Source organism: Hippichthys cyanospilos, chromosome 11 (genome assembly GCF_059441005.1).
Source record: "Hippichthys cyanospilos isolate Australia breed blue-spotted pipefish chromosome 11, RoL_Hcya_1.0, whole genome shotgun sequence".
Taxonomy (NCBI): Eukaryota; Metazoa; Chordata; class Actinopteri; order Syngnathiformes; family Syngnathidae; genus Hippichthys; species Hippichthys cyanospilos.
The window spans coordinates 12,634,565-12,659,735 of NC_142379.1; the positions used below are offsets into that span (position 1 = coordinate 12,634,565).

General features: G+C 39.7%; 3 protein-coding genes across 6 annotated transcripts; 1 reads left to right on the forward strand and 2 right to left on the reverse strand.

Moving 5' to 3' along the window:
* Positions 1-4,038: 4,038 nt before the first annotated feature.
* On the reverse strand, positions 4,039-8,229 carry LOC148416000 (uncharacterized). Of its 2 annotated transcripts, XM_088428436.1 has the most exons (4): positions 7,335-8,229; positions 6,479-6,667; positions 5,684-6,044; positions 4,039-5,424 (listed from the first exon to the last, which is right to left on the reverse strand). In XM_088428436.1, the coding sequence occupies exons 1-4, from the start codon at positions 7,408-7,410 to the stop codon at positions 4,761-4,763; spliced, it is 1,290 nt and encodes a 429-aa protein (XP_088284562.1). In that variant the 5' UTR covers positions 7,411-8,229; the 3' UTR covers positions 4,039-4,760. The 2 variants fall into 2 exon arrangements, with proteins under 2 accessions (XP_088284562.1, XP_088284563.1); XM_088428437.1 differs by lacking the exon at positions 6,479-6,667.
* Positions 8,027-24,909, forward strand: capn5a (calpain 5a). Of its 2 annotated transcripts, none has more exons than XM_088428433.1 (14): positions 8,027-8,229; positions 9,068-9,233; positions 9,763-9,894; positions 14,172-14,380; positions 14,557-14,749; positions 15,806-15,999; positions 17,046-17,123; positions 17,206-17,401; positions 17,822-17,944; positions 19,866-19,939; positions 20,236-20,358; positions 22,001-22,104; positions 23,338-23,474; positions 23,544-24,909. In XM_088428433.1, the coding sequence occupies exons 2-14, from the start codon at positions 9,078-9,080 to the stop codon at positions 23,715-23,717; spliced, it is 1,893 nt and encodes a 630-aa protein (XP_088284559.1). In that variant the 5' UTR covers positions 8,027-8,229; positions 9,068-9,077; the 3' UTR covers positions 23,718-24,909. The 2 variants fall into 2 exon arrangements, with proteins under 2 accessions (XP_088284559.1, XP_088284560.1); XM_088428434.1 differs by having other exon boundaries at positions 9,071-9,233.
* On the reverse strand, positions 10,720-13,222 carry ompa (olfactory marker protein a). Of its 2 annotated transcripts, none has more exons than XM_088428439.1 (2): positions 13,025-13,222; positions 10,720-11,180 (listed from the first exon to the last, which is right to left on the reverse strand). In XM_088428439.1, exons 1-2 carry the CDS (start codon positions 13,088-13,090, stop codon positions 10,779-10,781), a joined length of 468 nt encoding a protein of 155 aa, XP_088284565.1. In that variant the 5' UTR covers positions 13,091-13,222; the 3' UTR covers positions 10,720-10,778. The 2 variants fall into 2 exon arrangements, with proteins under 2 accessions (XP_088284565.1, XP_088284564.1); XM_088428438.1 differs by having other exon boundaries at positions 10,720-11,210; positions 13,025-13,214.
* Positions 24,910-25,171: the final 262 nt, after the last annotated feature.

Below are 25,171 nucleotides of genomic sequence, written 5' to 3' on the forward strand. Positions count from 1 at the left end.
GCATTGCATTGAAAGTCATATTTTAGCATGTTAGCATGACAGCGAAAGACATGTCTTAACATGTTAGCATAATTTTAGCATTTAAAAGCTTTAAAAGTTACATTTTTGCATGTACCTTTTAGCACCATGCTAGCATGACAGTCATGTTTACATCTTAGAATCATGTTTGAATGACTAGAAAAGTCACAAATTTAACATGTTAGCATCATATTCACTGGAGGCTAAACCTACATTTTAGCATGTTGGCTCTATGTTAGAATCAGTTATGAAAGTCACATTTGAGCCAAGTTTCATTTGAGCAGTTTGGGGGGAAAATATTTTTTCCAGACTGTTTGGAAAGAGTTTGGCTGTATCCTTTGATGCTGTCTTTGTGTGGGCAGCAAAACATTTCATTGGAACTGTTGAAACCCACCACAAAAAAAAAAAAAAAAAAAAATCCTTCGCAACAAAATGGCTATCACAGAGTCGAGAGGGAACAAACTAAATATTCAGTGATAACAATCGGTTCACATAGGTGGAATACAAGCTGTCTTCAGGAGTCCTATGGGGCCTTTTTAGCTTGCGGGACTTTGGAGGCAGCTGACAGGTACCGACTGGCCGAACAGAGCGCGGCTTCGGCGGTCGCCTGCTGAGTGTGGCAGGAGTTCGGTGAGGCCATGGAAAACAACTTTTGGACGGCTTTGGGGAAATTCTGCTCGACCGTCCGACGTCTCAGGAAAGAAAAGCAGTGCACCATTAACACTGTGTACAGTGGTGATGGGGCCACCTGTACCACCGATGTCAGAGATTGGTCCACATTAAGTCGAATCCATTTTCGGTGAAGACCGAATTACTACTTTTTTGGACAGAATTTGTAGGCACAGCCGGAAGCGTTGAGGGGGTCTAGTTTGGGGGTGTCAGCATTGCAACTCTGTTTTTTGCGGATGATTTGTTGTTGTTGGCTTCTTCAAGCTGTGACCTCCAACTCTCACAAGAGCGGTTCACAGGCCAATGTGAAGATGGGATGAAGATAAACACCCCAAAATCTGAGACCGTGGTCCTCAGTCGGAAAAGGGTGGAGTGCCTTCTCCGGGTCAGGGATGAGGTCATACCCTAAATAGTCCTCTCTTTGGGATATGACCTCATCCATGACCCGGAGCATCAAGTACCCTGGGGTTTTGTTCACGAGTGAGGGAAGGATGGAACGGGAGATTGACAGGCGGATCGGTGCAGCATCTGCTGTGATGCGGATGCTGTACTGGTCTGTCATGGTGAAAACAGACCTAAGCCAAAGGTGAAGCTCTCTGTTTAGCCGGTCGATCTATGTTCCTACCCTCTCTTATGGTACTGCGTTGTGGGTTGTGACCAGAAGAATGAGATCCTGTGTACAAATGGTTTGAATGAGTTTCCTTCTCAAGAGCCAGTTGAGGTGGTTCAGGCCTCTGGTTAGGATGCCTCATGGGCACCTCCCTGGTGAGGTGTTCCGGGCACATCCCACTGGAAGGAGGCCACTGGTATGACCCAGGACACACTGCACTGACTATGTTTCTCGGCCGGGCTGGGACCACCTAGGATTCCTCCCGGAGAAGCTGGACAAAGTGGCCAGGGAGAGGGATGTCTGGGCCTGCCTGCTGAGGCTGCTGCCCCTGTGACCCAAACCCGGATAAGAAGATAATGGATGGATGGATGTTTTTTGGATAATAAGTGAACTAGGTGACCACAAGTGAATCCGAAGCAGACTAAAAGTGGACTGCAATGGATCATTGTTATCCTTTAGCTATTTTTAAGGATGTCAGGTCAAAAGTGAATCACTAGAGGATCACAAGTGAATCATAAGAACATCACAAGTGGACCACAAATGGACTGCAAGTGGAGTACATTTTCAAGACGCATGTTGTAGAAATTCAAATGGACTAGAAATTACAGTAACGAATCATGACTGTCTCAATAAGTGGCCAAACAAAAGAGACTACAAATGGATCATAAGTGGACCAAAAGTGGAATACACAACCATAAATGAATCACGAATGGCTCATGAAAACGCAACATGTGGGCTAAAAATTGTACGTCACAAGTGAAGCAAAAGTTGGTAATCAGTAGACATACTTAGCATTTACTTGTCTTTATTTTAGTCTTTTAACCGTTCCTTTTGTATTTAGTTGTGTGGTAAGGAAGAGTAGTTTGAACACAAATTGATTTCAAGTGTACCATAAGTAAACATCGGTGTTAGCTTTCCGCTTTTAGCATCAGCTAGCTTGCATACAGGCTAAACCGTATCAGGTAACAAACATTCGTGTTATTGTGTTCTCCAAGGCAAACCAGAGCAATCTGACCCACTTTGTTGTCTAGCCAGCGTGCAGGCTTGTCCTGCGCATTTCCTGTCTACGCCCCAGAACTTGATCCAGTCACCACGCGGCTTGAGGGCATCTCCAACATCAACCCCCTGCCTGTCCTGTGCCCCCCACTGCGGGACACACTGGCCCAGTCTGAGCTACTAATGTTGGGCATCACTGGCAATGCTTTCAAAAATTTTTGGTGAATTACTTTTTCAATGTCAATGCATATGCTCCCTGTAATACAAAATAACAATTCAGCATAAAATTTTGTTGTTTAGTGACCACCTGTTTTGAATTTTCACTTAATATACATGAGATCTCTGCGTAGCTAAAGTAAGATGACCTTGCTAACCACAAGACCCCCCACCCTCAAATGCTCACTGGACATTTAATTAGGTTCACCCATCCAACGACAACCGCGTGCAAAATGTCACAGGTTGCTATCTTGCTAAACATTAGCACAGTAATTGCATGTTAGCATTTGAGCTATTCTGTTTTGTAATAATACCTTACCACAAGTTAAATCTTTATCTATCCACTTTGTTACCTTACTGTTAGCACAATCACTATGTCAATGGCCTTCAATGCAAAATGACTCAGGATGCCGCCGTGCTAAGCCTTAGCATAATAACAGTTTGTTGTTTGCGATGCAAATGTTATGTTAGCATTTTTTAAGGTCATCTCCTTTATAATTGTTCCTCACTCCAGGACATAAATGTTAACTTAAATTTCTATGTTGTGTGTCCTGAGAATACAAGCATAATGTAGCATAGCAATTGTGAGCATCTTAGCAATAGTAATTGAAAATGGGGTCTTTTTAAGGCTTTCTATTTTGTTGAGGCCTAAGTTTCAATTTTGTAAACTGTGACAACTGCAGGATTAGACACGCAACACAGCCAATTTAAAATTCAGGGGGATTTTTTCAAGTGATTATTGTGACTCGTCAATACTTCGGATATAGGTATATAGCGCTTTCCTATCTGAAAAAAAAATTCTCAAATTTTAGGTTCATTGTACTTTCTGCCATCTCTTGGAAGAACATTTAATAGTTTTGCCTGTCATTAGTCATCTTAAATGCTCGGACAGAGGAAAAATGATACATTTTAATTTGTAAACTCAGTTAAATTAATTCTGATAATTCATAAAGATCTCATGACATACTTTTCTTGGAAATCATTAATATAGACAGAAATTCACCAAAGTATTTGCCATAGCAGTGAGGTCTACTCACCATTCATGATGTGTCAGTCAGAATATGATGACACAGACACGAGTATTGAAAAATAATTTTTTAGTCCAACACTGGAAAAAAAAAAAAAACAAACAACCAAAAAAAAAAACCCACACTTCAATCTTTCATTTTCAGATGTTTGCTTCCAGATGTCTTCTGTCCATTATGTTAGTGTTCTTCACTTTGTTTTTGGTCACTACCTAACCTCCATCCGATCCGTGTCATCCTGCTGTCTCCAAAGATGACTTCTTCCTCCTCCTTCTTCCACATCGCTATTAAGGCGTCATGTGAACAGCTCATTCACTGCCACTGACCTATGTTACTGGCGCACTACAACACTACAGGGGGGTGTAATCAGACACACACATACACATAAAGTACGCATACACACACACACACACACATTGTACACAAACACACACAAGCTGATTTGAGTGTTTTTTTTTTAATTAAGTTTGTTTTACAAGTATTCTTGCTCACTCTAATGTGAAAGTATAAGAACTTGAATATTGGCGTAAAATATTTGGAAAAAAACCCCTAATTTTCTGATCAGCTCATCCTTGCAAGGACCGTTGGGTAAATAAGTAAAATAATAATTGGACAACAGGTGGAGAAGGAGTGGGTGACAAACGGAACATAGATTAATCATATCGAACAAAATTGGGTGACAAATGGACCATAAAGTAATCACAAGTCAACTATAAAAGGATCATTTGTTGACCAAAAGTGAACTAAAATGGATCACAAGTGCACCAAAAGTGGAATACTCATAAATGAGAAGTGAATCAGAAGGGGACCAAAACCGGAAAGCGTACAAATATATCTAAAATGAACTGAATGGCTAATAAATGAATAAGAAAACTGGACCAAAAGTGGAATGTACAACACATAAATAATAAATGAAACAGGAGAGGACTACAAATGGATCGCATGCATTCCAAAGATGGACTGTAGATGGATCACAAGTGGACCAAAAGTGGACTATAAGTATTTCAGAACTGGACCAAAACTAGAATACAAATGGATCACAAATGGGCTCTAAATGGATCATTAGTGGACAAGGAGGAAACCAAAAGTGGACTACAAACGAGTAAACTGCAATGGCTCACTAGTGAACCAAAATTGGACAACAAACAGGTCACAAGTTGACTGCAAATGGATCAAAACTATACCAAAAGTGGAATACAAGTGGATCATTACCCGTGTGACCTAATTCAAAACTGTTCATCACTGAGTGTCTTTTGGGGCTTTGCATCCATGGGCCCCGCAGTGGCAGCGGCCATGATGGCGTTGAGGTGGGTTAGGGAGACTAAGCGCTGCTTCAGTCTGGGGGCGGGGATAGGCTTGGGATTGGGGAGGTGGTCGAAGCGGCGGCCATCCTGGTCATATTGATAGACACGGATGACCCTACTTGGACGCGGCAGAGAAGAAGAAGAATGTACTTCCTGGTTTTGAGCTTCATCATCTGAGCGTGAAGACTGACTGATAACATTTCTATCTTCATCTTCATCATCACCATCCCCTTCTCCTCTTTCATCCTTCTCCACCATTCCATCATAAGAGTTATCTTGCTGCACTTCCTCCTTGGTTTTCCTCGTATCTTCTTCCTCACCGCCTCCTCCTGATGTTCTTCTTCCTTTCCCGTCTTCCTCGTGGTCACAGGCTTCCAGGTAGGCAGCAGCGGGATTATCTTCCTGCTTCTCGTCCTGGTCACGTTTGTCCCGAAAACTTCTTTTGGGTTTGGCGGGTGGACGTAAAGATGATGATGATGATGTGGGCCAGGAAGGTGCTGAAGTCCAGCTGGTGAGCGTCGTCATAGTGATGTCAGGTGGGCGTTGCCGTGGTGACAGTAGCCACTTTGTAACCCACCTCAAACATCTGTAGGGACAAACATGACAGATTTTGAATGGTTCTGACATGACTGCAAGACACTGAAACGATTCACTGCTATCTGCTGGATTGTATGGGTAGTTGCATATATTAAAGAAAAGTAATGTAGGAGTTCAAATAAAATTTTAGTGAAGGTTGTGGAAGTAGATTAGAAGTCATTTAACAAGTGGGGTACATGCTACATACAATATCAAGACTGCAAATAAATTGAACTGCATTTTGAAAAGATTCCAAATATTTATCCCACCTGAGGATTTGGGGCCTGCTCAGAGCTCCTGCACTGAACCCAAACACAAATGCGAGCAACACGGCTGCCGTCACGGCGCCTGCAAAGAGCTCATCAGAAATTGCTTCCTTTTTCTCTAGCTCCCTTCTGGACCTGGGACCACGTCCGCCATCTTGGGTGTGCGAATGTAGCTGGTAGGAGAACAGCTTGGACCACCCGTCATCATGCTGCAGCAGGCAGAAGTAGAAACCCTGGTGGAGGTTGTTCAGATCGTGGACCACCAGGGTACCATCCTGGCGCATGTGGACTGGGTCCAGTTTGGTGTGGGTGCCAGGTGTGCGGAGGGGGCCAAAGGGGGTGTGCCAGTACACCGCTACACCTTCTGATGAAAAATGGCAAAATGGTAACACGCTTTGTGGGATTCTGTGGGGGAAAAAACAGCCTCTGATACGCCAGTTTTGCAAAAACAGGAGAATGGTGTTTTTTCCTCAACTGACTTCTACATAGTTCCTGGGCACTGTAAAAACAACAGAGTTTAAGAAATAACACAATTATGGCTCTAAAAAGGATATGTGGCAGTGTGACACAAATTTTGGGGTTGCGGCAAAAAGTAAAACCCAACTTTTTGGATTGAAAATTTTCATTTAACCAATGTTTTAGTTATTTGTTTAATCCAGAAGGTTTGGTCAAATAAATGGAGTTGTTTGTGGTTCATAAATCAGTAACTGAAAAAAATAAAACTTTTTTTGACCCCCCCCACAATTTGAAGAGTGAGAATGTCTATGAAAATACATGTTGACTCATGACATCACTAACCCATCTTGTCACCATCTCCACACTTGATAGTTGCCCCCATTTGTGGGTTACTGTCCACCTCGACGGTGGGCGCCACCATCAAGATGTTGGATCGTCCTGCTATCCCAGGACAGGTCAACACAGCCAGGAAAGTTTTGACCATGAAGCAGCAAGCCATCATTTCAAGGCTGGAATCCTTCATAACATGAGCTATTAAAAATAAATTAAAAAATGAAAAAAATAGAATGATCATCATCATAACTTTTTCAAGCTGTTAGTCATTGAACAAAACTGCCCACCGATAAGTGCCCACAGATCCTCGGACTTCTTTATCCCTTTAAGCCACACTATCCTTAAAGTGATTTAATGCAAGAAAATCATTTAGAAAATATTGTCTTTATAAAGTGATGTGAAATAAAATTTTGCATCTGGACAGAGAAAAGGTAAAAAAAAAAATGTGTTTCAACAAACAAAGCAATTTCGAAATTTGTACAAAAATAAAAGAACAATCACTTTTATTAATTTTGGAAATATATTATGATCTGATGTCGAAAAATATAGCATCCAGTAGCAACAATACTAGTAAAATAAATAATAAAAGTGAACGAGGAAAAATCACAACTGAAAAACATGTAAAATAATGAATAAAAACTTTACTGTATAAATTTTACATTAATTACAATCAGGTGTTTCGATTCCAAAGCATTTGTATTTTTTGGTGATGTGACAGACTGCAATACTGGCTGGCAAAAGACATCACCAAAAAATTACAAATTTTGTCCTGCAAAATTACATAAATGAAAAAAATATATACAGTTACTAGCAATAACATGTATTATAGAATAAAAAAAGTTAAATGAAAGGGTTCTTTAAATACCTGGTTTTAACGAGTGTGCGTCTGTCTTCTGCTTGAAGCATTCGAGTATAAAGTGCAACTTTCTCACATGACACATAAACTGTGTTTTCAATTGAAGACGTTAAAGATTAATACGTTAAGACACCGTCCATCTTCTGTTCACGGACTTTGCTGTCATCTAGTGGTCAATATTGTGAAATTCCGTTTTATGACGGGATAAATCATCAAAACAGAAACGTAACAAGTTACCATTTGATGATGAACAGTCTCTCGACCCCAATTTCTCAAACCTCATTGAAGTCACCAACCTCTGCTGCATTGAGATAACCAGTCGGTTGTCAAGATGGTCTTGAGTGCACCACCAACTTCATTAGTACTGTGACACAACCATGTCAGAAAGTCCTTGAACGCACCATCGACTTTTTAAACAGCGTCCAGCAGATATTCAGTCCCAGTAAAAAATAAAAAAAAAAAGACTCTGAAGGCCCCACTATATTCAATGCATACGCTACCGTGTTGTCGATCGGCCTACGACCACACCACCAACTTCTTTACCGTTATGAGTGGTTGTAAATGAATTGTAAAAATTGTTTGGTCACAGTTTGATGGCCCGTCCACACTGTCCCGACGTCGCCTAGTCCATTTAAACAACCGTTTGTCCCGGTTTGTCTTATATCCCTTGAACGCATCGCCAGTTTGTCTTGCCTCCAGATGCGCGAATAGGCGTGCCTGTCGCTGGTGTGGTCGTCGGTGGGCTTGGTGTCGTATGCCTACGAGCTTCCTGACGTTCTCTCTCGGATGAGAGCAACGCTCAAACCTCACCATCTTCCTCACCACATTAAGGAGAAGAAAAGCAAAAGTTGTCCTGGCGGTGAAGACGAGAGCGCGCAGGTGACGTCAAAGCCACATTTTTGAGGTAAGCCCCTTGTTTTTGCTAACTTTTACGTCGCAGCGTTCCACTTAAATGTATTTTGTTTTGCGGCGCGCGCGTTTACTTTCACTTTGCTGCCTTAGCCAACGTTTGTTTCACTGAAACGCGTATTACATGGACTGAAGTTGTTAGTTATGTCAGGACATGCTGACATCGCAGAACGTCAAAAGAATGTGGAACCTCATAAACATGTTTTATCTATCAGTTTGAGTTAACAAAACCACTTCCGATACGAACTTTCGAAATAAAAGCAACGCTTGACGCTTAATTATTTTATTGTGACAGCGGTGGTTTGATTAAATCTCACCTACGTAGATTGGCCTGAGCGTGGTCTTTAAGTACTTAAGCGTACAGATCCTTGTACCACAAACTAAATAGAGTAAACAAAACCAAATACAAGATACTCCTTGAATACTACATTTACGTTAACCTGAAACAGTCTGATTCCATCAAGTGGTCCTTGAACATAACACTTAACCGAAAGTTTGATCAGATGGTCTTTCTCTACATGGGTTTGTTTTCTTCCCTGCGGCTACATCTTCCTGCGTGTGACTTGACACGGCTCCAAACCACTTGAAGGGAAAGAAAAGTTCCTTTTTCAGTGGTCACGAGACAAGTTTCTCAACTTGAGAAAGTTCTATTTTTATCTCATCTTATCCCCAAAAATGGTCGCACATGATGTTTGAACATCTGTCCAATGGGCGGTGGCCAGATTAAGCCACACCCTCTGCATCCTGTATTCGCAAGCTGTTTTAACTGTCATATGTAAACAAAGAAACAAACAAACAAGCAAACTCTTGTCATAATTGCTTATGTCTCTCAGAAGCATCAGGATGGTGGTCGTTTATGAGGGCCAATCATTCACTGCCCTGCGGAAGCACTGTCGCCAAAAGGGCCTCCTGTTTGAGGACCCCCTGTTCCCCGCCACGGACCAGTCGCTGTTCTACCAGGGAAACCACATTGGCAACATCATCTGGAAGAGGCCACAGGTAGATTTTGATACAACCTTATCCAAATGGGACAAAAAACTTGAAGCAGTGTTTGAGTGTGTGTGCGTGTGCACGGGTGTGCGCGTTTGTGTGTGTACATGTGTGAGTGGGTGTGTGGTTTTTATAAGCTCTATCATTTGGCTGCCGGCTTTCAGGCTCCCTGTGGTTCACGCAACATAATCAGAGGGTGTTACCTTGTTCTGTTTCTTTGTTCCTTTCCTCGCTGTTTTCTTTTCCTATGCTTCCTTGTTTGATTCCTCTGTGTATTTGCTTTTGTTTGGTTTTTTTTCATTTTTATGTGACCTTTGCTATGTTTCCTTTTTGTGTAAATTCCTTGGCTTGTTTCCTTGAGTGTTTCCTTTCCATCCACAACTTTCATTGACAGGTGATGAAGTGTGTATATAACATATGCGTTTACTTAGTCTTGGTTGGTGTACACTAAGTTGACATCCTTGTATACTCAAACTAAACAGTATCAGCAGGTCTTGACGTTATCTTGTTTTTTTTTCCACTTGTCAATTATGACCAGGAGTTATGTTCAGAGCCCCGCCTCTTTGTGGACGGCCTAAGTGCCCACGACCTCCACCAAGGCCAGCTGGGAAACTGTTGGTTTGTGGCAGCCTGCTCCACCCTGGCGTCACGAGACGAGTTGTGGCAGAAGGTCAGCCACGTTTACATGTTTACACGCCTTCAGCCTTCACCTCCATGAATGCTAACGCACATAACCCAAATGTGAGCGGGAAGGTGTGTTTGTGACGTAAGTGTACTTTACATTATGAAAATATATTATAGCGTGATTCAATTCACTATACAATTATTGCTTGACTAAATCAGACATTTGTCAATATGATGTGGTTAAATAAGACCTGATTGGTTTATAGCATGATTACATTTGTATAATAATTTAAAAAAAAACTGCCTATCCCTGCTGTCTGCAGGCAGTAGACGGGGGACACCCTGAACTGATTGCCAACCAATTGCAGAACACACAGGGACAAACAACCAGGCACGGACTCAATCACACCTAAGGACAATTTAGTATGTCCAATACACCTGCTGCACATGTTTTTGGAGTGTGGGGGGAAGCCAGAGTGCCTGGAGAGAACCCACACGGGCTTGGGGAGAACATGCAAACTTCACACACTCGGGACTCTGAACTGTTGGGCAGACGCCCTAACCACTGTTCTACAGAGCTGCCCCTGATTAACTCAGACTTGATCAAATAATTATACCGTGAATAATTGAGCCGTTATTAAGAATTTGACATGAATAATTGCAACATATTTAGATTAGTATTAATAATTATGACATGTTTAAAAAAGAGACTGAATAGACAATACAAACTATGGCATCAATAAGTAAACTAAAAAAAGATGATTCCTTAAAATCTTTATTATTTATAATATATTTATTATTATTCGATCAAAAGAATAAAAACAATTAAAGCCTGATTAAATTGGACATTATTATTAAAATAAAATGCAAGTGTGCTTACATAGGATTTATTTATAGATTTCAAGAAACAAATAATCTGCAGCGCAAGATTTATTCTTGTGAGGAAAATGCCAGCGAGCAGCGCAGCTCGGCTGCCTCTGCGCCGTCCTTGAAGCCGAACAGAAAGTACATGACTTTGCGGACTTTGGCAAGCTCGGCGATCCTCTCGCCAAATTCCTGCATGTCGGCCTCTAGCCACTTGAGCTCGGTTCCGTCGGGGTCATCGGCATCTCGCCAGAAAGTGCCGACGGGCTCCAGGAGCTGGCGCGTCATTAGGTGGGTGAGGTCGGGCGTCCAGTGCTGCGAAATGCCCGTGATGGTCACGCGCCCTCGCCCGCCCAGGGACACGTTCCAGCGGCGGAAGCTCAGGTCCTGCCGCCGGAAGTCCAGCCGGTAGACGGCCTCGTGGGGCAGCAGCAGGCGCTCGCCGTCCTGACGCTTTTGACCCGAGCACTGAAGAGAGGACACGCGTAGACGCATCTTCTGTGGGAGCACAGCAACGGATTTCACCAGCAGAATCATTTTGTGTTGGAAGCCACTCACGAGCCGCTTTGTGCTCTCCTCCGTTAGTTGCTCAGCCATTTCGTAGTGTTGTGCTTTACCGCCATCTTGTGGCAGCCGGATGTTAAGAAACTATGTTGAAGTGAATGGAGGGGTTTCATTTGAACAAGAATAGAGCTTTGCTGCCATTTTGCAGCGTTTTCATGCTAAGGAACTATAGTCAAGTGAGTTAAAGAGCTTAAATTGGACACAATTTTGTGGCATGTTGGTACCAATGAATTCTATCAAAGGGAATCTAGAAACATAGTTTAGGCAAAAAAATGTTTTGCTTCTTTCGTGTTGAATCTTTCTGCCAGGAAACTGTTAAAACAATTTGAGGAGTTTTGTCTTGACAAAAGTAGAAGTCTGCCGCGATCTAGTGGCATTTTGGTGTCAAGGAACTATATTAAGGTGATTTCAAGGGCTTAATTTGAGGAAAAGTAAAATCTAATGTTTTGAACTCTGAATTGAGAAGTTGGCATGTTGTTACCAGGAAACTACATTGATGTGAGTTGAGCAACATCATTTTTCTTAGTGTCTTTTTTTTTTTTTTTTTTATGTATGTCTGTTTTAACACTGTTGTGGTCAAAGCACCTTTGCCCAAGACAAATTACCCGCTGGTGACATTAAAGTTTATCTCATCTTATTTGACCTCAGCTTGCCAAAAGTAGCTTTTCGCTGACATCTTGTGGTATTATTGGTGTGAAGAAACTGTTGACGAAAGTTGAGATGTTTTTTTTTTTTTTAGCTACAAGTAGTGTTTTGGTGCTTTCTAATGGCATCTTGGTGCCAGAGAACTACGTTGAAGTGAATTGAGGGGTTTTCGTTTCGACAGAAGTGTGAAGCAACAATATCAAAATAAGTTGAGAAACTTAGTAGGTGCCACAAAACTTTTTTTAAAATGAATTGAGGAGTGTCATTTAGTAGTGTTTTTCCCTCCATCTAATGGCAAGTTTGTGTCAGCATTATGTTGAAGTGAGGTGAGTAACTTCACTGGGACAAACGTAGTGTTTTGCTGTTATGTACTTTCTGGAACTATGTTATTGAGGTTCATCTTTTGAAAAATAGTGCTTTATGGCTTGCTTTGGCCAAGGAACTATACTGAAGTATAGCTTTCTTTTAGATAGGTATGTTTGATACCACTTATTTTTTTCAGACTGATACCACTGTGAGTACTATTTTTGAGTACCTATACCAGCAATACACCTAATACTTTAAAAATGAAAAAAAAGACACTCATGCCAATACATATACCATTTTTCTTAATACAACAAGAAATTGTCAGTTTTGTTTTCCTCAAATTAGTAACTTGTAGTTTATGATTGTAAAATGTATAAGTACCAATACCTTGAAATAAAGTTGATAATTTTAGGCAAAAGTAGACACTAGCTTGTGGCAGCTGTGTACAATAATGAAGCTTTTTGATGGGTGTGTTCATTATTTGTAGACTTTTACTATTTGCAACAGAGTCAATTAATAAATTGATAAAATAATTCTAATAATGAATAATTATGACTAAAATTCAAGACTGCAATACTAAGTAATAGAATGGTTGAATAAGATTCTTACATATTTGTACTTTGATTAAAATAAGGCATTCTGCAATAATTCTCACACAATTAAGTAAAACTAATAAAAGTTTAAAAAAGATAGTATATTTAAAATGATCACATAATTCATTAAGATTATTAAAAGTTCCGCATGATTTTTTAAAATAATTTAAAATAGGTCAATTGGCACATTTGCAAGGCTCTCACCTCTGTCAGCGCCACGTCCTCTTTAAATTCCAGTACAATGATGTCTGACGCCGTTTTCGTTTCCATGTCCTGCAACTGTCCTCTCTGCAGGGATGGAGAAATATTTATGAATGGATACGTGGATGTTGTGGCGGATAGATAGATGGATGTTATGAGGCATCTCTGATGGACTTTCTGCTTTTTCTCTCTCTGCTCTCCACTTTGACACCTCCCACTTTCTATTTCCACTGCTATTTCCATCACATATACACGCATGCACATGGACTCATGCACGCACGCACGCACACACGCACACACACACACACACATGCATAAGTCTCCAGGGGACATTTTATTGATTGACTTTCACAATAGCAGAGGACATGACATCAATGTTTTTTGTCAAGTTATGTAACTTCGTGACGCCCCAATAGTTAAAAAAAAAAAACAACTTTATTTTTGGGAGTTAAAAAAAGGATGGAGTTGTGTGTGTTGTTGCCTGGCAACAGGTGGCGTTGATGACGTACAGCAGGGAACTCTGGGAGTCTATCAACGCCTCCTGGGGGCGCCTCTGCACAATGGATCACTTATTACGATATTTATATCAATCTGTGTGTGTGGGCGTGGGCGCTCCAGTGAACAAGTCGGTGCGTCCCTAAGAGGGCAAATGTCACTTAACTGGAAAGATAGATAGACTGTACAGAGATAGTTACAGAAATTAAAATCTCATGAGCTCACGTTTCAGCATTGGTGAAATGAAATTAGCTTTTTGGGTAAACTATTCCATTGCTGAGTGCTCAGGCCAAAGTCCTGTTTATAGTGTGAATTTATTGAAAATACTACCATTGCTTCAAACATAAAAATGTGTTAAAATCAGTAATGGAATTAATTATTGACATACCAACTGCCCTGATACAATAATAATTCTTAATAATTACACAAAGACTTTTTTTGTGTGTGTGTGTGTGTTTCTCCCTTAAAAAAAAAAAAAAAATATATATATATATATATATATATATATATATATATATATATATATATATATATATATATATATATATATATAATATATATATATATATACTGCCAACTGCTATCTAATGTTTGTGAAATATAATACAAAGCACCACAAGAGGCATTTGTGACTTGACTGTAACATTTGTGACAGGTCATTCCTAACTGGCAAGATCAAGAGTGGGACAAGGTCCGCCCCACGTTGTACGCCGGCATCTTCCATTTCCGCTTCTGGAGGTTCGGAGAGTGGGCAGACGTGGTGATCGACGACCGGCTGCCCACCCTCAATGGAAAATTGGTCTACTGCCATTCCAACGACGCCAACGAGTTTTGGAGCGCCTTGGTGGAGAAGGCCTATGCCAAGTACGCTAGTCGATGCCCACTTCCTGTTTGCATTAGGCACCAAATGTTTAGAAAGCGTTCAAACCAACACACTGCTTCATCACAGCTTGTGCGTAAAAGCTAACGTAGCACACTAGCAATCTTTGGACAAAAATATTTGGACAGCATATTGAAAGGAAGTCCTTATGTCATTCTAGGATGTGTGGCTGCTACGAGGCGCTGAACGGCGGCAACACTGCAGACGCGCTGGTAGATTTCACAGGAGGTGTGTCACAGAAAATGGACCTAGATGAAAGTGGTGTCAAGGACAGTGTGGAGAAACGAGCCGAACTGTTCAGACGAGTCCTCAAAGTCCACGAGAGAGGAGGTCTCATTAGTGCCTCTGTAGAGGTGAGCGTCTGATTGGGCGCAAGTTTGCAACAAATACCGCAACTTCCCAATGTAAGATGCTGCTGTGGGTACATTTCTGGTATTTTCTATGTTACTGTGTATAAGATGCACCATTACTTTGACAACAATGTAAAAACTAGAAGAAAATTACGGTGGCCCCAAAGTGCAAATCTCACAAACAAAAACCTAAGCTAACAAAATAAAGGTAATCACAAACAAAAAACAAAAACACTTTACAAGAGAGAAGCACACAAGAAAATAGAAGCATATAATAAATTACAGTACGTAAGAAAAAAGAAACAATAAAAAAGCATGCAAGAAAAAAGCACAGCCAGAAAAAAGAAGCAAAGAAGAAAAAAGATGCAGGCGTGAAAAAAGCAAGCAAGAAATAAGATACACGCAAGAATAAAGACGCATGCAGAAAAAAACAAGAAAACAGACGCAAACAAGAAAAAAAGGAAAACAAGAAAAAAGACGCATGACAGAAAAAAGAGGCAAACAATAAAAAGAAATTAGCTTTCCCTACCGGAAGCAGTTGGTGTGGGTGGGGGAAATGGGTGTGGCTTATGTGGCTGACGGATCAATCTTCCTAGAATGGTGTCGAATATATACAAATGTTTTTTGTTTGTTTTTTTGTTAAGTTACTGTTTGTACGACGTGCCCATACTTTTGGGTTCCATTTTTATTTGTAGGAAAAGAGTGTGTCTTATATTTGGGGAATTATGGTCTTGTAGTTTGGCGTTTTTGCCCCCTTACCGTACCGTAATTTTTATTTTTATTGAACGCACTTCAAGGAAAAATGATCTATTCTTTGAGGAATTATATATATATATATATATATATATATATATATATATATATATATATATATATATATATATATATAAAGCTAGATAGATCGATAGATGTTATACATTTCAATGGTAAATTAGAATTTTATAGTTTCAAGCTTGCTCACAAAAGCAATTAAATCGGCAAGCAAAATTACCCCTGGTACTTTTTTGATTCCTCATGCCAGTGGGTGGAGCTTTTGTCAGTCATTGCAATGTCCCTCAGGCGAGCAGCACGTCCGACATGGAAGCCCGCATGCCCAACGGCCTGGTGAAAGGTCACGCCTACGCCGTGACAGACGTGCGGCGTGTCCGTCTCGGTCACGGCTTGCTGGCCTTTTTCAAGTCCACCAAACTTGAAATGATCCGCCTGAGGAACCCCTGGGGGCGGAGCGAGTGGACGGGACCCTGGAGTGACAGGTGACAAACCAGTGCATATATCTATATGGTTTTACACATAAGTATACAGAATACCGGTATATATAAACAGTGTGTCCTCGCCATTTCGCGTTTCACTTTTCGTGGCCTTGGTGCTTCACTTTTTTTTTTTTCACTTTTGTTCAAAGGACCACACCACTTCACAGTAGCGCATGACGCACTGCAACACTACCATGCTCAGTCCTAACATGGAGTCTGAAGTAGTCTAACAGCTCTCGCACACAATGTTGATGACATGTTTAAAAAATGAATCTTAAAACTAAACCACTGCTCTTCTACATCTGACACTCCTATATAATGGCATTTTGGCAAGAACTTGTCATCACGGACAAGTCAACGCTTGAGATTTATACTGTGGAATGTACAAAAATGTACACAAATTACATTAGTTCAGTCATAAAACTGAATTACAAAAGAGATTAATTTCAAGGGAAATACTTGGCACAAACGAAAATGCGAACGAGCTAAACACATACAGGGCAGCACTATATAACATGATGAAGATAAGAACTAATGTTAGCCAGCATGTTATCCACATTCACAAGTTGTTGGATCAACAAACAAACTTTTGGGCATATTATCGTACATCAATATTCTTACAAAGAAAGTACAATTTACAGACAGTCATGGGCCAGATTTCACAGGGACAAAACAACGTGTGCGTTACCGACTGCTCTCAAAATGCGGTCTGGAGGGGTGAAATAGAACCACACCATCCTTCTCACTACAAAATGTAGTACCCACAGCGGCCAGAGGCGGCGCCAAAAAAACAAAGATCAGTCCAAAGAAAGCACAAATGAACGAACTGTTTAACTAAATTAGTTGCAAAACATTATTTCGGGTGCGGCCCAGTACCAGTTGATCCCCAGACCAGTGGTTGGGGACCACTGCTCTACATGACTCTCAGGCTGTGCACTTATGTCTGACAAACGTGCAGAACTTAACAGTATATACACACTCATTATTTGCCATTCACCATAAACACACACACACCCATCCGACTAGCTTTGTGCGCACTGTGTTGACAGCTCAGCAGAGTGGGCAAAAGTCAGTAATCGAGAACGTGAAAAGATCGGCGTGGTCGTGCAGAACGACGGAGAGTTTTGGTGAGCTTCCGTGCGATTGTAACCCCCTAGATGGCGAACACGCTTGGTAACATCCGTGTTCTTCTTTTGTCTTGCCACGCAGGATGACATTCAGCGACTTCATCTCCAACTTCACGCATCTCATCCTGTGCCGCATGATCAACACGTCTTATCTGAGCGTGCACAAGACCTGGGAAGAGGTGGTTTTGCGTGGCTCCTGGACTTGCCATGATGATGCGCTAGAAAACCGGGCCGGCGGCTGCGCCAACAACAAGCAGACCTTCCTCCAAAACCCTCAGGTTACTATTTTAACCTCCCATAATTCAGAAATTCCACCACTGTTCATCCTCCACAGAGCAGAAAAAAAATCTGAGAATCTGTGACTTTTTTTAACGTTGAAATGCGATTCCAAGATGAATCAAAGGAACTGAATACTTTCCAAGCGTAATGGAAAACTGTTTTGTCGTCCGGATGGCATGCATTTTCTCAATGTGCTGAAATTTGAATAAAGTGTATCAGATAAAAAAAATGTGGAAAGAGGTGCAAGACAACAAAGTGGTCAGAATAAAAAAATGTTACAAAGATAAAACAAAGATATAAATTACAGGCAAACATTTATTTCATTCATCTGAGCCTATTGTATAACATCACTATAAATCTATGATTCCAAACATTCATTGTGAAACTACTGTGTGTGCGTGTGTCCATGTGTGTTGTAGTACATCTTTGACGTGTCAAAAAGCGAGGACGAGGCTCTCATCTGTCTGCAGCAGCGGGACCGCAGGGCCTCGCTTCGGGAAGAACGGGGAGAGAACCTGGCCATCGGCTTCGAAATATACAAGGTAGGTAACCTTGCCAGCTAATCGCAGTGCACGTATATAGACAAACATTCAACTAGCAGCACATGGATGTTAACTGATTCACAGTTTTGTCCTCAGTAATATAGTTCCTATTCTATCCTACGTGTGAGGACGTAATTCCACAATCTTTCTTACGAGTAACTAGGACTGCACAATGAATCGAATTTTAATCGTATATTAGTTGCCACGGTTAATAAAGCTGATCCTCGGCTGTATTAACGTTGAAAAAGCCCTCTTCTCTACATGTCAAATCAAGCACTTTGTCTTCCCACCACCAGGGGGCAACGTTTCCCACATGTTTGCGAGACAAAAGCTTTTGCTAATATATTATTACCAGTGTGAAATGGTGTTGAGTTTCTCACCTGATTCTTAATATACACAGTGCTAGCTGTCAATTGAGACCCATTTTGAGAAATCCAAAAATGATAATGAATTTGGTTTGAAATGATCAAAAATTACATTTTGACTGCTATTTGATTAAAATTTGCTTAAAACGTGATTGGTGCTAAGTAGGCTTGATTTTTTTATTGGTTTGCGCTCAGCAAATAATTAGCTGTGTTGCCCTGTGTGCCATTTGTTTTAATTATTATTTACTTTTATCTATTTTGGTGATTTACTTATTATTATTTGCCTTGAAGCCCTTTTTATATACTGCTTGTTTTAAAAAGAGGCAATTAATAGATATGTTTGACCAAACTGGATGAATAATCGTGATGAATAATCGTGATTTCAGTATTGACTAAAATAACGGTGATTCTTATTTGGGCCATAATCGTGCAGCCCTACTAGTAACATTTGTTTGTACTACTATATAAACCATTTCTGTGCACTATTAAGACAGATACTGTACATCTTACTAGTAAGGGAAAATTAGTAGTAGGCCTTTCTGTACCACTAGTCGGGTTCATGAGAGTCGGGTCACAGTCGATTCAATCGGAAAAGAAAGAGTTAACAAAATCACATTTTTTGAGGTTAGAATCGATGCAAAACTAAGTTAGAAAACAAATTTTGAAAACGTTAAAAGAAAAATATCTCAAACCATAGGTATTCCTTACAAAACCAAGGATCTCTTAAATGAGGAATATTATATACATTATTATTGCCATGCCTTACTTTTTGTGTAGACATGTGAGGTATATGTATAAAACAAACACTTTGCCTGTCTTTAAGATGTAAAACAAAGCTATACAACAAATGTTGTATTCAAAATATCTAGAACCAACTCGTCGATTATTCATCGACTTTGAACAAATTCTTTGACTTGGTTGAATTCAAAACAGCACAAATAATGTATAAAGCATATAATCAACTGTGCCACTGTATTCAGAAGTTTTTTTTAAAAAACAAAGAGGGTTGTTATAGTTTGATGGGCACAAGTGATTTTTCTACGAAGTCTAAGGTAAGAACCAACAATAAGCAAATGTGTGTCTTTGTCAAAGGTGTTGATCTATGGAATAATTATGGGGTGATCAGAAAACTATGAATCATTTACTGTTTTCAAAAAGAGTTTAAAAAAGACACAAAATCAACAAAAATAAAGAAAATACACGAATCATTGACCTGAGATTCTATAGAAGATTGTGAATTGTTAAGAGGTGTGTTTATATGTGACTCGTTACATTATGCCATTGTATATAATTATATAATAATTTAGAAAAAAAGGAGTAGAACTGGATAAGTTCTTGAACTTCTTCCTACTTCTTTTGAACATGTAAACTGTATTAAATTGTAATATCTTACACTGCTTTTCCTTTGATTTTAGTCATCTTGTCTCCTTTTGTAACGTGTTTATATGTTCAATAAATCAATCAGTGAGGCAGTAGTTGTTGCAGTAGTTTACTGGTTAAATTTGAGGCCAAAAGTGGCACTAGTAGAGGGAAAAACATGTTCTGTGTGCACACAGGTGGAGTTAAACCGGAAGTACCGTATGCACGCCCCGCAGCAGAAAGTGGCCACCAGCACCTACAGCAACGCCAGGTTTGTGTGGAAGGCACTACTAACACAATTAGGCACGCTAGTAGGTCCACTACTACTTTGCATTACTAGTGATGGGGTCAAATCCTTGTAGCACACGCATGTCAACTTGTGTAATTCAATTTCAATGAATGGTCAACGCTTCTTGTGTTTGCATAACTTTTGCACTTTTCAGCAGCTAAACCCCCCAGGATGCATTGCAGTATACATGTGAAACCATAGGGGGGGAAAACTACTACTCCTAGAGAGGCAAAAGAGAGTACTAGTACATTGATGTGAAGGATATGGGATTTCCATAGGTCCGTGTTCCTCCGTGTGGACCTGAAGGAGGGCCGCTACGTCATCCTGCCAACCACCTTTGATCCCGACCTGGAGGGAGACTTCCTGTTGCGCATTTTCACCGATGTGCCCTCGCGTTGCAGGTACAAAGACAGTAGTTTTGTCATTTGGACCCGAGGCATATTTAGTCACCCAAACATGTCCAAAGTGGGTATATTCTAAATCCAATATTTGGTTTTAATCAGTAATTATGTTCATTTCTCAAGAACATTAATAATGGCTCTGGGTCTTTTTAACTCACAGGTGTTTGCACTTATCCAAAAGTGTCAAAAACTTTAATTGTTTTTTAATTGGAACTACGCTCACAAAGTAACGAAAGCAATACTGAATGTAAATTTGAAGATTAGGCTTGTTTCTCTGGAATAGTGATAACATCTTGGGTCAATTTGACCCGGGGTCATGTGTACTGTAAGTTTCGGAGTGTGATGCAAAAAAAAAAAAAAAACATTCACAGATAACGCGCACCGGACTATAAACCAAAGGTCATAACATTAGATTATTTACACAGTAAGATGTGTATGTATATATATATATATATATATATATATATATATATATATATATATATATATATATATATATATATATATATATATATATATGTATGTATGTAAAGCAAATTTACAGGAAACTAGGTTTTATACAAGACCTTATTCAACGTATACTACATAGCTTTTATATTTTCAATACTACACTTTTAAAATTGTTCTTGAGCACAGCTTTTGATTCACTTCTTGACAGTTCTGTTTTATATTTGTTCCATAAATTGACAAGCTCGACCAGATACTGTACACTTTTTCTTTACCGGTGGATTGCCCCCTGGTGGCTAGGACTATAACTTGCGGGGCTCAAATCATGAGGAAAAAGTTGTGGTTTTTAGTCCAAAATTGACAGTAATTATCCAAAAGTTCCTGAGACTTTTTTCGGGGTGAATAATCCCGGGGTGAATAATTTACAGATCTTGTGATGACTTTTTCTCCCTTCAGAAACAATAACACAGTATTTTTGGTTCATTTGACTCAGGTTTTGAAGGGAAAAAAAAGGCAAACATTTCAAAAAGCTTTCAAGAAATCTATTTTAATGAATACATTGATTATAAATGAGCCAAACACAAGTCTTGTACTAAAAAACCACATTCAACATTACCTTTAACTTTCAAAGGATCAATTTGAGCCAGCAACCTAACAAGAGGGCTAATACGAGCAGGCGAAAGAAGACAATAAATATCGGACAAAACCCTGTCATTTCATCAAACGATAGCTTGCTAGCTGGCTTAATCCTAATAATGCCTTGTCACTCATTTTATCACAAGTAAGTCACTCAAAGATTTAAAAGCATATTATTGTATGTTTGCCCTCCACGTCAATCCAATTGTCCGAATGAATAAGGCCACTTACTCCTTTGCACAACAGACATAATTACAGTAAGTGCTCTTCAAACAAACTGTCAACGCTTCAATTGCTGTTTGTTTACTTTTGAGATTGATGCTGTAGTGATAAGCATCGCACAGCAAATTGGGTAGAACATAAAATCTGTTTCCTGTTTTACCTGAAAGACATTTGCTTGATCAAATAGGGTCTTTGCACTGCTTTTTGCGAGGACCTGCTTATCTTCTTCTCAGATGCATAAGCCCAGGCTTGTGCTCGGAGGCGCAAGTAAGAGATGGCTGCCCTCTAGCGGCGAAGGGGATGTATTATCTGATTTCCATGTGTCGCTGTCTGGCAGGGAGCTGAATTTGGATCAGCCCCCTCACACGTGCTGGACGGGCTTGTGTGGTTTCCCATCGTTGGTCACGCAAGTCCATGTCATCCAAGGCAACAAACTGGCAGGTGAGATCGCTCGGTCTACGTCGGGGGCTGGAACGGATTTTGGATTGGATCGATTCTTAGAGCCCGTTGTTGAAAAAATCTCATCTGGAGCGACATGATCCCGATTTGGGATTTAGCTTTTGCCCCCGTTAGATCTTTTGTATTGGTTGGATTTTGGACATCTTGAGGAATGTTCTGATAAGGCTGATCCAAAAAAAAAAAAAAAATTCCACACCCTGATCATTTAAATCCAGATTAAGTGCTCACTTTGCTAACTCTCACACTGTTCACCCCGTCAAGGAGCTCTTGTGGGTTTTATTTTCCTTTCCTTTGAAGAAAAGAATCTTATGAGTAATCTGATCATTTTTCTAACGTTTTACGTTTGAATTTTATTTTTTCGTTTTTATTTAAGTTTCATCATATGGTTTTTAATTTTTCTGTTTGATTTGATTTTTTATTGTTTTATTTTTATTTATTTTTTCAGTCACTCTAAATCATTTTATATTTTTCAAAATGCATTTTTATTGACCTTCAAATTTTATTTATTGTGTCTTATTTTAAAAAAGAGCAAAATTTTGATTTAGTTTCATGGATTTTTTTTCTTTAATTGATTTGTTGTATTTTTGCACTTTACAACTCATTTTGTTTGTTTTTTTCAAATTTTGTTTTTGAATTTACATTTCCCTTTACATAATGATATTTTATTGAATTTGATGTTTTTTTTTCTTTCAATCCTTGAATAGAAGTCATTTTATATTTAGCAGAAATTAATTTGATTTTTTTATTTATTGTATTTTATTTAACAAATTTAGCTTTGTTTATTTTATTATTGATTATTTATTGAGAGTATTTTTCAGCTTCACGTCATTTTGGTTGTTTCATTTTGTTTCATTTTCGTTATTTCGTTAATTATTTTGTCTCTACATTTTACACTACCTATTCCAGATATATTTTGATTTAAATTGTAAACTGTTTTTATTTTTCATTCTATCTTTTTTAGTTAGATCCTTTGTTTTATTTCATCGATTCATTGTATTTTTTTCACTTCTCATTTCATGATGTTCTTTATATTTTTTTTCCCAATTTTTTTTTCATTTCTACTGAATTCTATTTTTGATGATCTGATGTTTGATTTAGCAGCATTCGATTTTTGGTGGCATTTTATTTCCACGTTGTTCATCTTTTGCCTTAGCCGAGCTTGAGTCCGATCTCGGATTTGATGGCGTGACGCGATTTGATTTCCTCGCCGCGCAGGCGACAAGACGTACGTGAGCATCGGCTGCGAGGGGCAGACGGTTCGCTCGGCCGTCCTCGCCGGCACCCGCGACCCGGCCTACGACACCAAGGGCGTCTTCTACAGGAAGAAAAGAGACGGGCCAATCGTCATCCGGGTGAGCGTCCCGCCCGCTTTGCCGACGTCGGCCATCATCGTTGTCGCTGACGCGGCGTCCGCGCGGCAGGTGTACCAGCGCAACAGGCTGCTGGACTCCTTCCTGGGCCAGAGCACGCTGCACGCCCAGTCGGGCGACATCAGGCAGACCGCGCAGCTGCGGGCCAAAAGCGGCCAACGGGACGAGCTCCCGGGCACTCTGACCGTCGCCATGGTGACCAGCGCCGCGCTCACGAGCATCTGAAAGATCTTCGTTTCGCTCGACTTGGTTCTCCGCGGCTCTTTTATTGGCTGTTTTCTCATTGCGTCACTTTTTGTTTTATAAATTGTTTAGTTTGAGGAGTTTCTTTTTTTTTATTTCATTAAAACACATTACATTGTATTATGTGGAATTATTCACTCTCCACTTTAATTTTTGTCATTTAATTGTTGATTTTCCACCTTTTAAATAATTCATTTTTTTATTTTTGTTTTGTAACAGTTTTGTTTCATTTTCATGTTTTTTGTTTTTATTTTTTAATGTTTTTTTTTCATAATTGGCTTTTTAAACTTTATTTCGTTCTCTATTTTGTTTATTTTTCTTCACATTTCATCAATTCATTTTATTTTTACATTTTTTCATGATTGTTTCAAACTTTTCATATTGTTTATTTAAATAATTTCAGTTTTTTCATATAATAGTTTTCATTTCCATCCATCCATCCATTTTCGACAGCCGCTTATCCTCACTAGGATCGCCGGCCTGCTTGTGCCTATCCCAGCTTTCTATGGGCAGTAGGCGGGAGACACCCTGAACTGATTGCCAGCCCATCGCAGGGCACGTAGAGACGAACACCCAATCACGCGCCCAATCACACCGAAGGACAATTTAGACTGTCCAATATACCTGCCATGCATGTTTTCGGAGTGTGGGAGGAAGCCAGAGTGCCCGAAGGGAACCCACACGGGCTTGGGGACAACATGCAAACTCCACATAGAAAGGCCGGAGAACTGAACTTGGGTCCCTTAACTTTGAACCACTCTTTCACCGAGCTGCCTCACTTTGTATTCATACATTTTGTGAACATTTTAATTTCATTTCTATTTGTTTACATTTTCCCCAAAATGTATTTGACAATTTAAATTGTATTTTATCCTGCCAGTTTATTTTTATATCATTTTTTTAAACCAGTCCAATTTGTGTTATTTGTAAAAGTGTTCATTTCAATTTTAAATTTGTCATTACATTTCATTTGACTTTAATTTTCATTCAATTTGTATCTCATTTATACTTTATCTAAATTTTTGAACACACATACACTACAATTATATTTTATTATTTTGAAACACAAATACATTCAAACAAGCTAACTGCTGAACACACCATTCTTTGTTTGAAACGCTTGAAAACGTTTGTGAACATATTAATAATGTTAATAAAATGATTTTATTATCAATTAATGCGTGGGGTACATTCAAACATATTTGCATGTATATGCTTGGCTATATACTGTACATATATATATATATATATATCCATCCATTTATATATGACGTGGCTAGCTGTCAGTGTCGCATTTCTGTAAACAGTAGCTATGTCATGTCATGTGCACTCACACACACCTGTAGATGAGTAAACATGTGACTATTGCCCTCTTGGTTAATCATTGAGCGGGTGAAGGAAGACACAAAGTCATTGAAGACGGCCAGCACACAGAC

What these genes read in the sequence shown, in the direction of transcription:
- ompa (XM_088428438.1), bottom strand. Translation starts at nt 13,090, where the DNA reads ATGGAAACGAAAACGGCGTCAGACATCATTGTACTGGAATTTAAAGAG. An exon ending in AGGACGTGGCGCTGACAGAG is followed by an intron (nt 11,211 to 13,024) that starts GTGAGAGCCTTG and finishes GTGCTCCCACAG; the next exon opens with AAGATGCGTCTACGCGTGTC.
- capn5a (XM_088428433.1), top strand. Translation starts at nt 9,078, where the DNA reads ATGGTGGTCGTTTATGAGGGCCAATCATTCACTGCCCTGCGGAAGCAC. An exon ending in CAGAACGACGGAGAGTTTTG is followed by an intron (nt 17,124 to 17,205) that starts GTGAGCTTCCGT and finishes CTTGCCACGCAG; the next exon opens with GATGACATTCAGCGACTTCA. An exon ending in ACGGGCCAATCGTCATCCGG is followed by an intron (nt 23,475 to 23,543) that starts GTGAGCGTCCCG and finishes TCCGCGCGGCAG; the next exon opens with GTGTACCAGCGCAACAGGCT.
- LOC148416000 (XM_088428436.1), bottom strand. Translation starts at nt 7,410, where the DNA reads ATGTGTCATGTGAGAAAGTTGCACTTTATACTCGAATGCTTCAAGCAG. An exon ending in TGGAGATGGTGACAAGATGG is followed by an intron (nt 6,045 to 6,478) that starts GTTAGTGATGTC and finishes ATTTTTCATCAG; the next exon opens with AAGGTGTAGCGGTGTACTGG. An exon ending in AGCAGGCCCCAAATCCTCAG is followed by an intron (nt 5,425 to 5,683) that starts GTGGGATAAATA and finishes TTGTCCCTACAG; the next exon opens with ATGTTTGAGGTGGGTTACAA.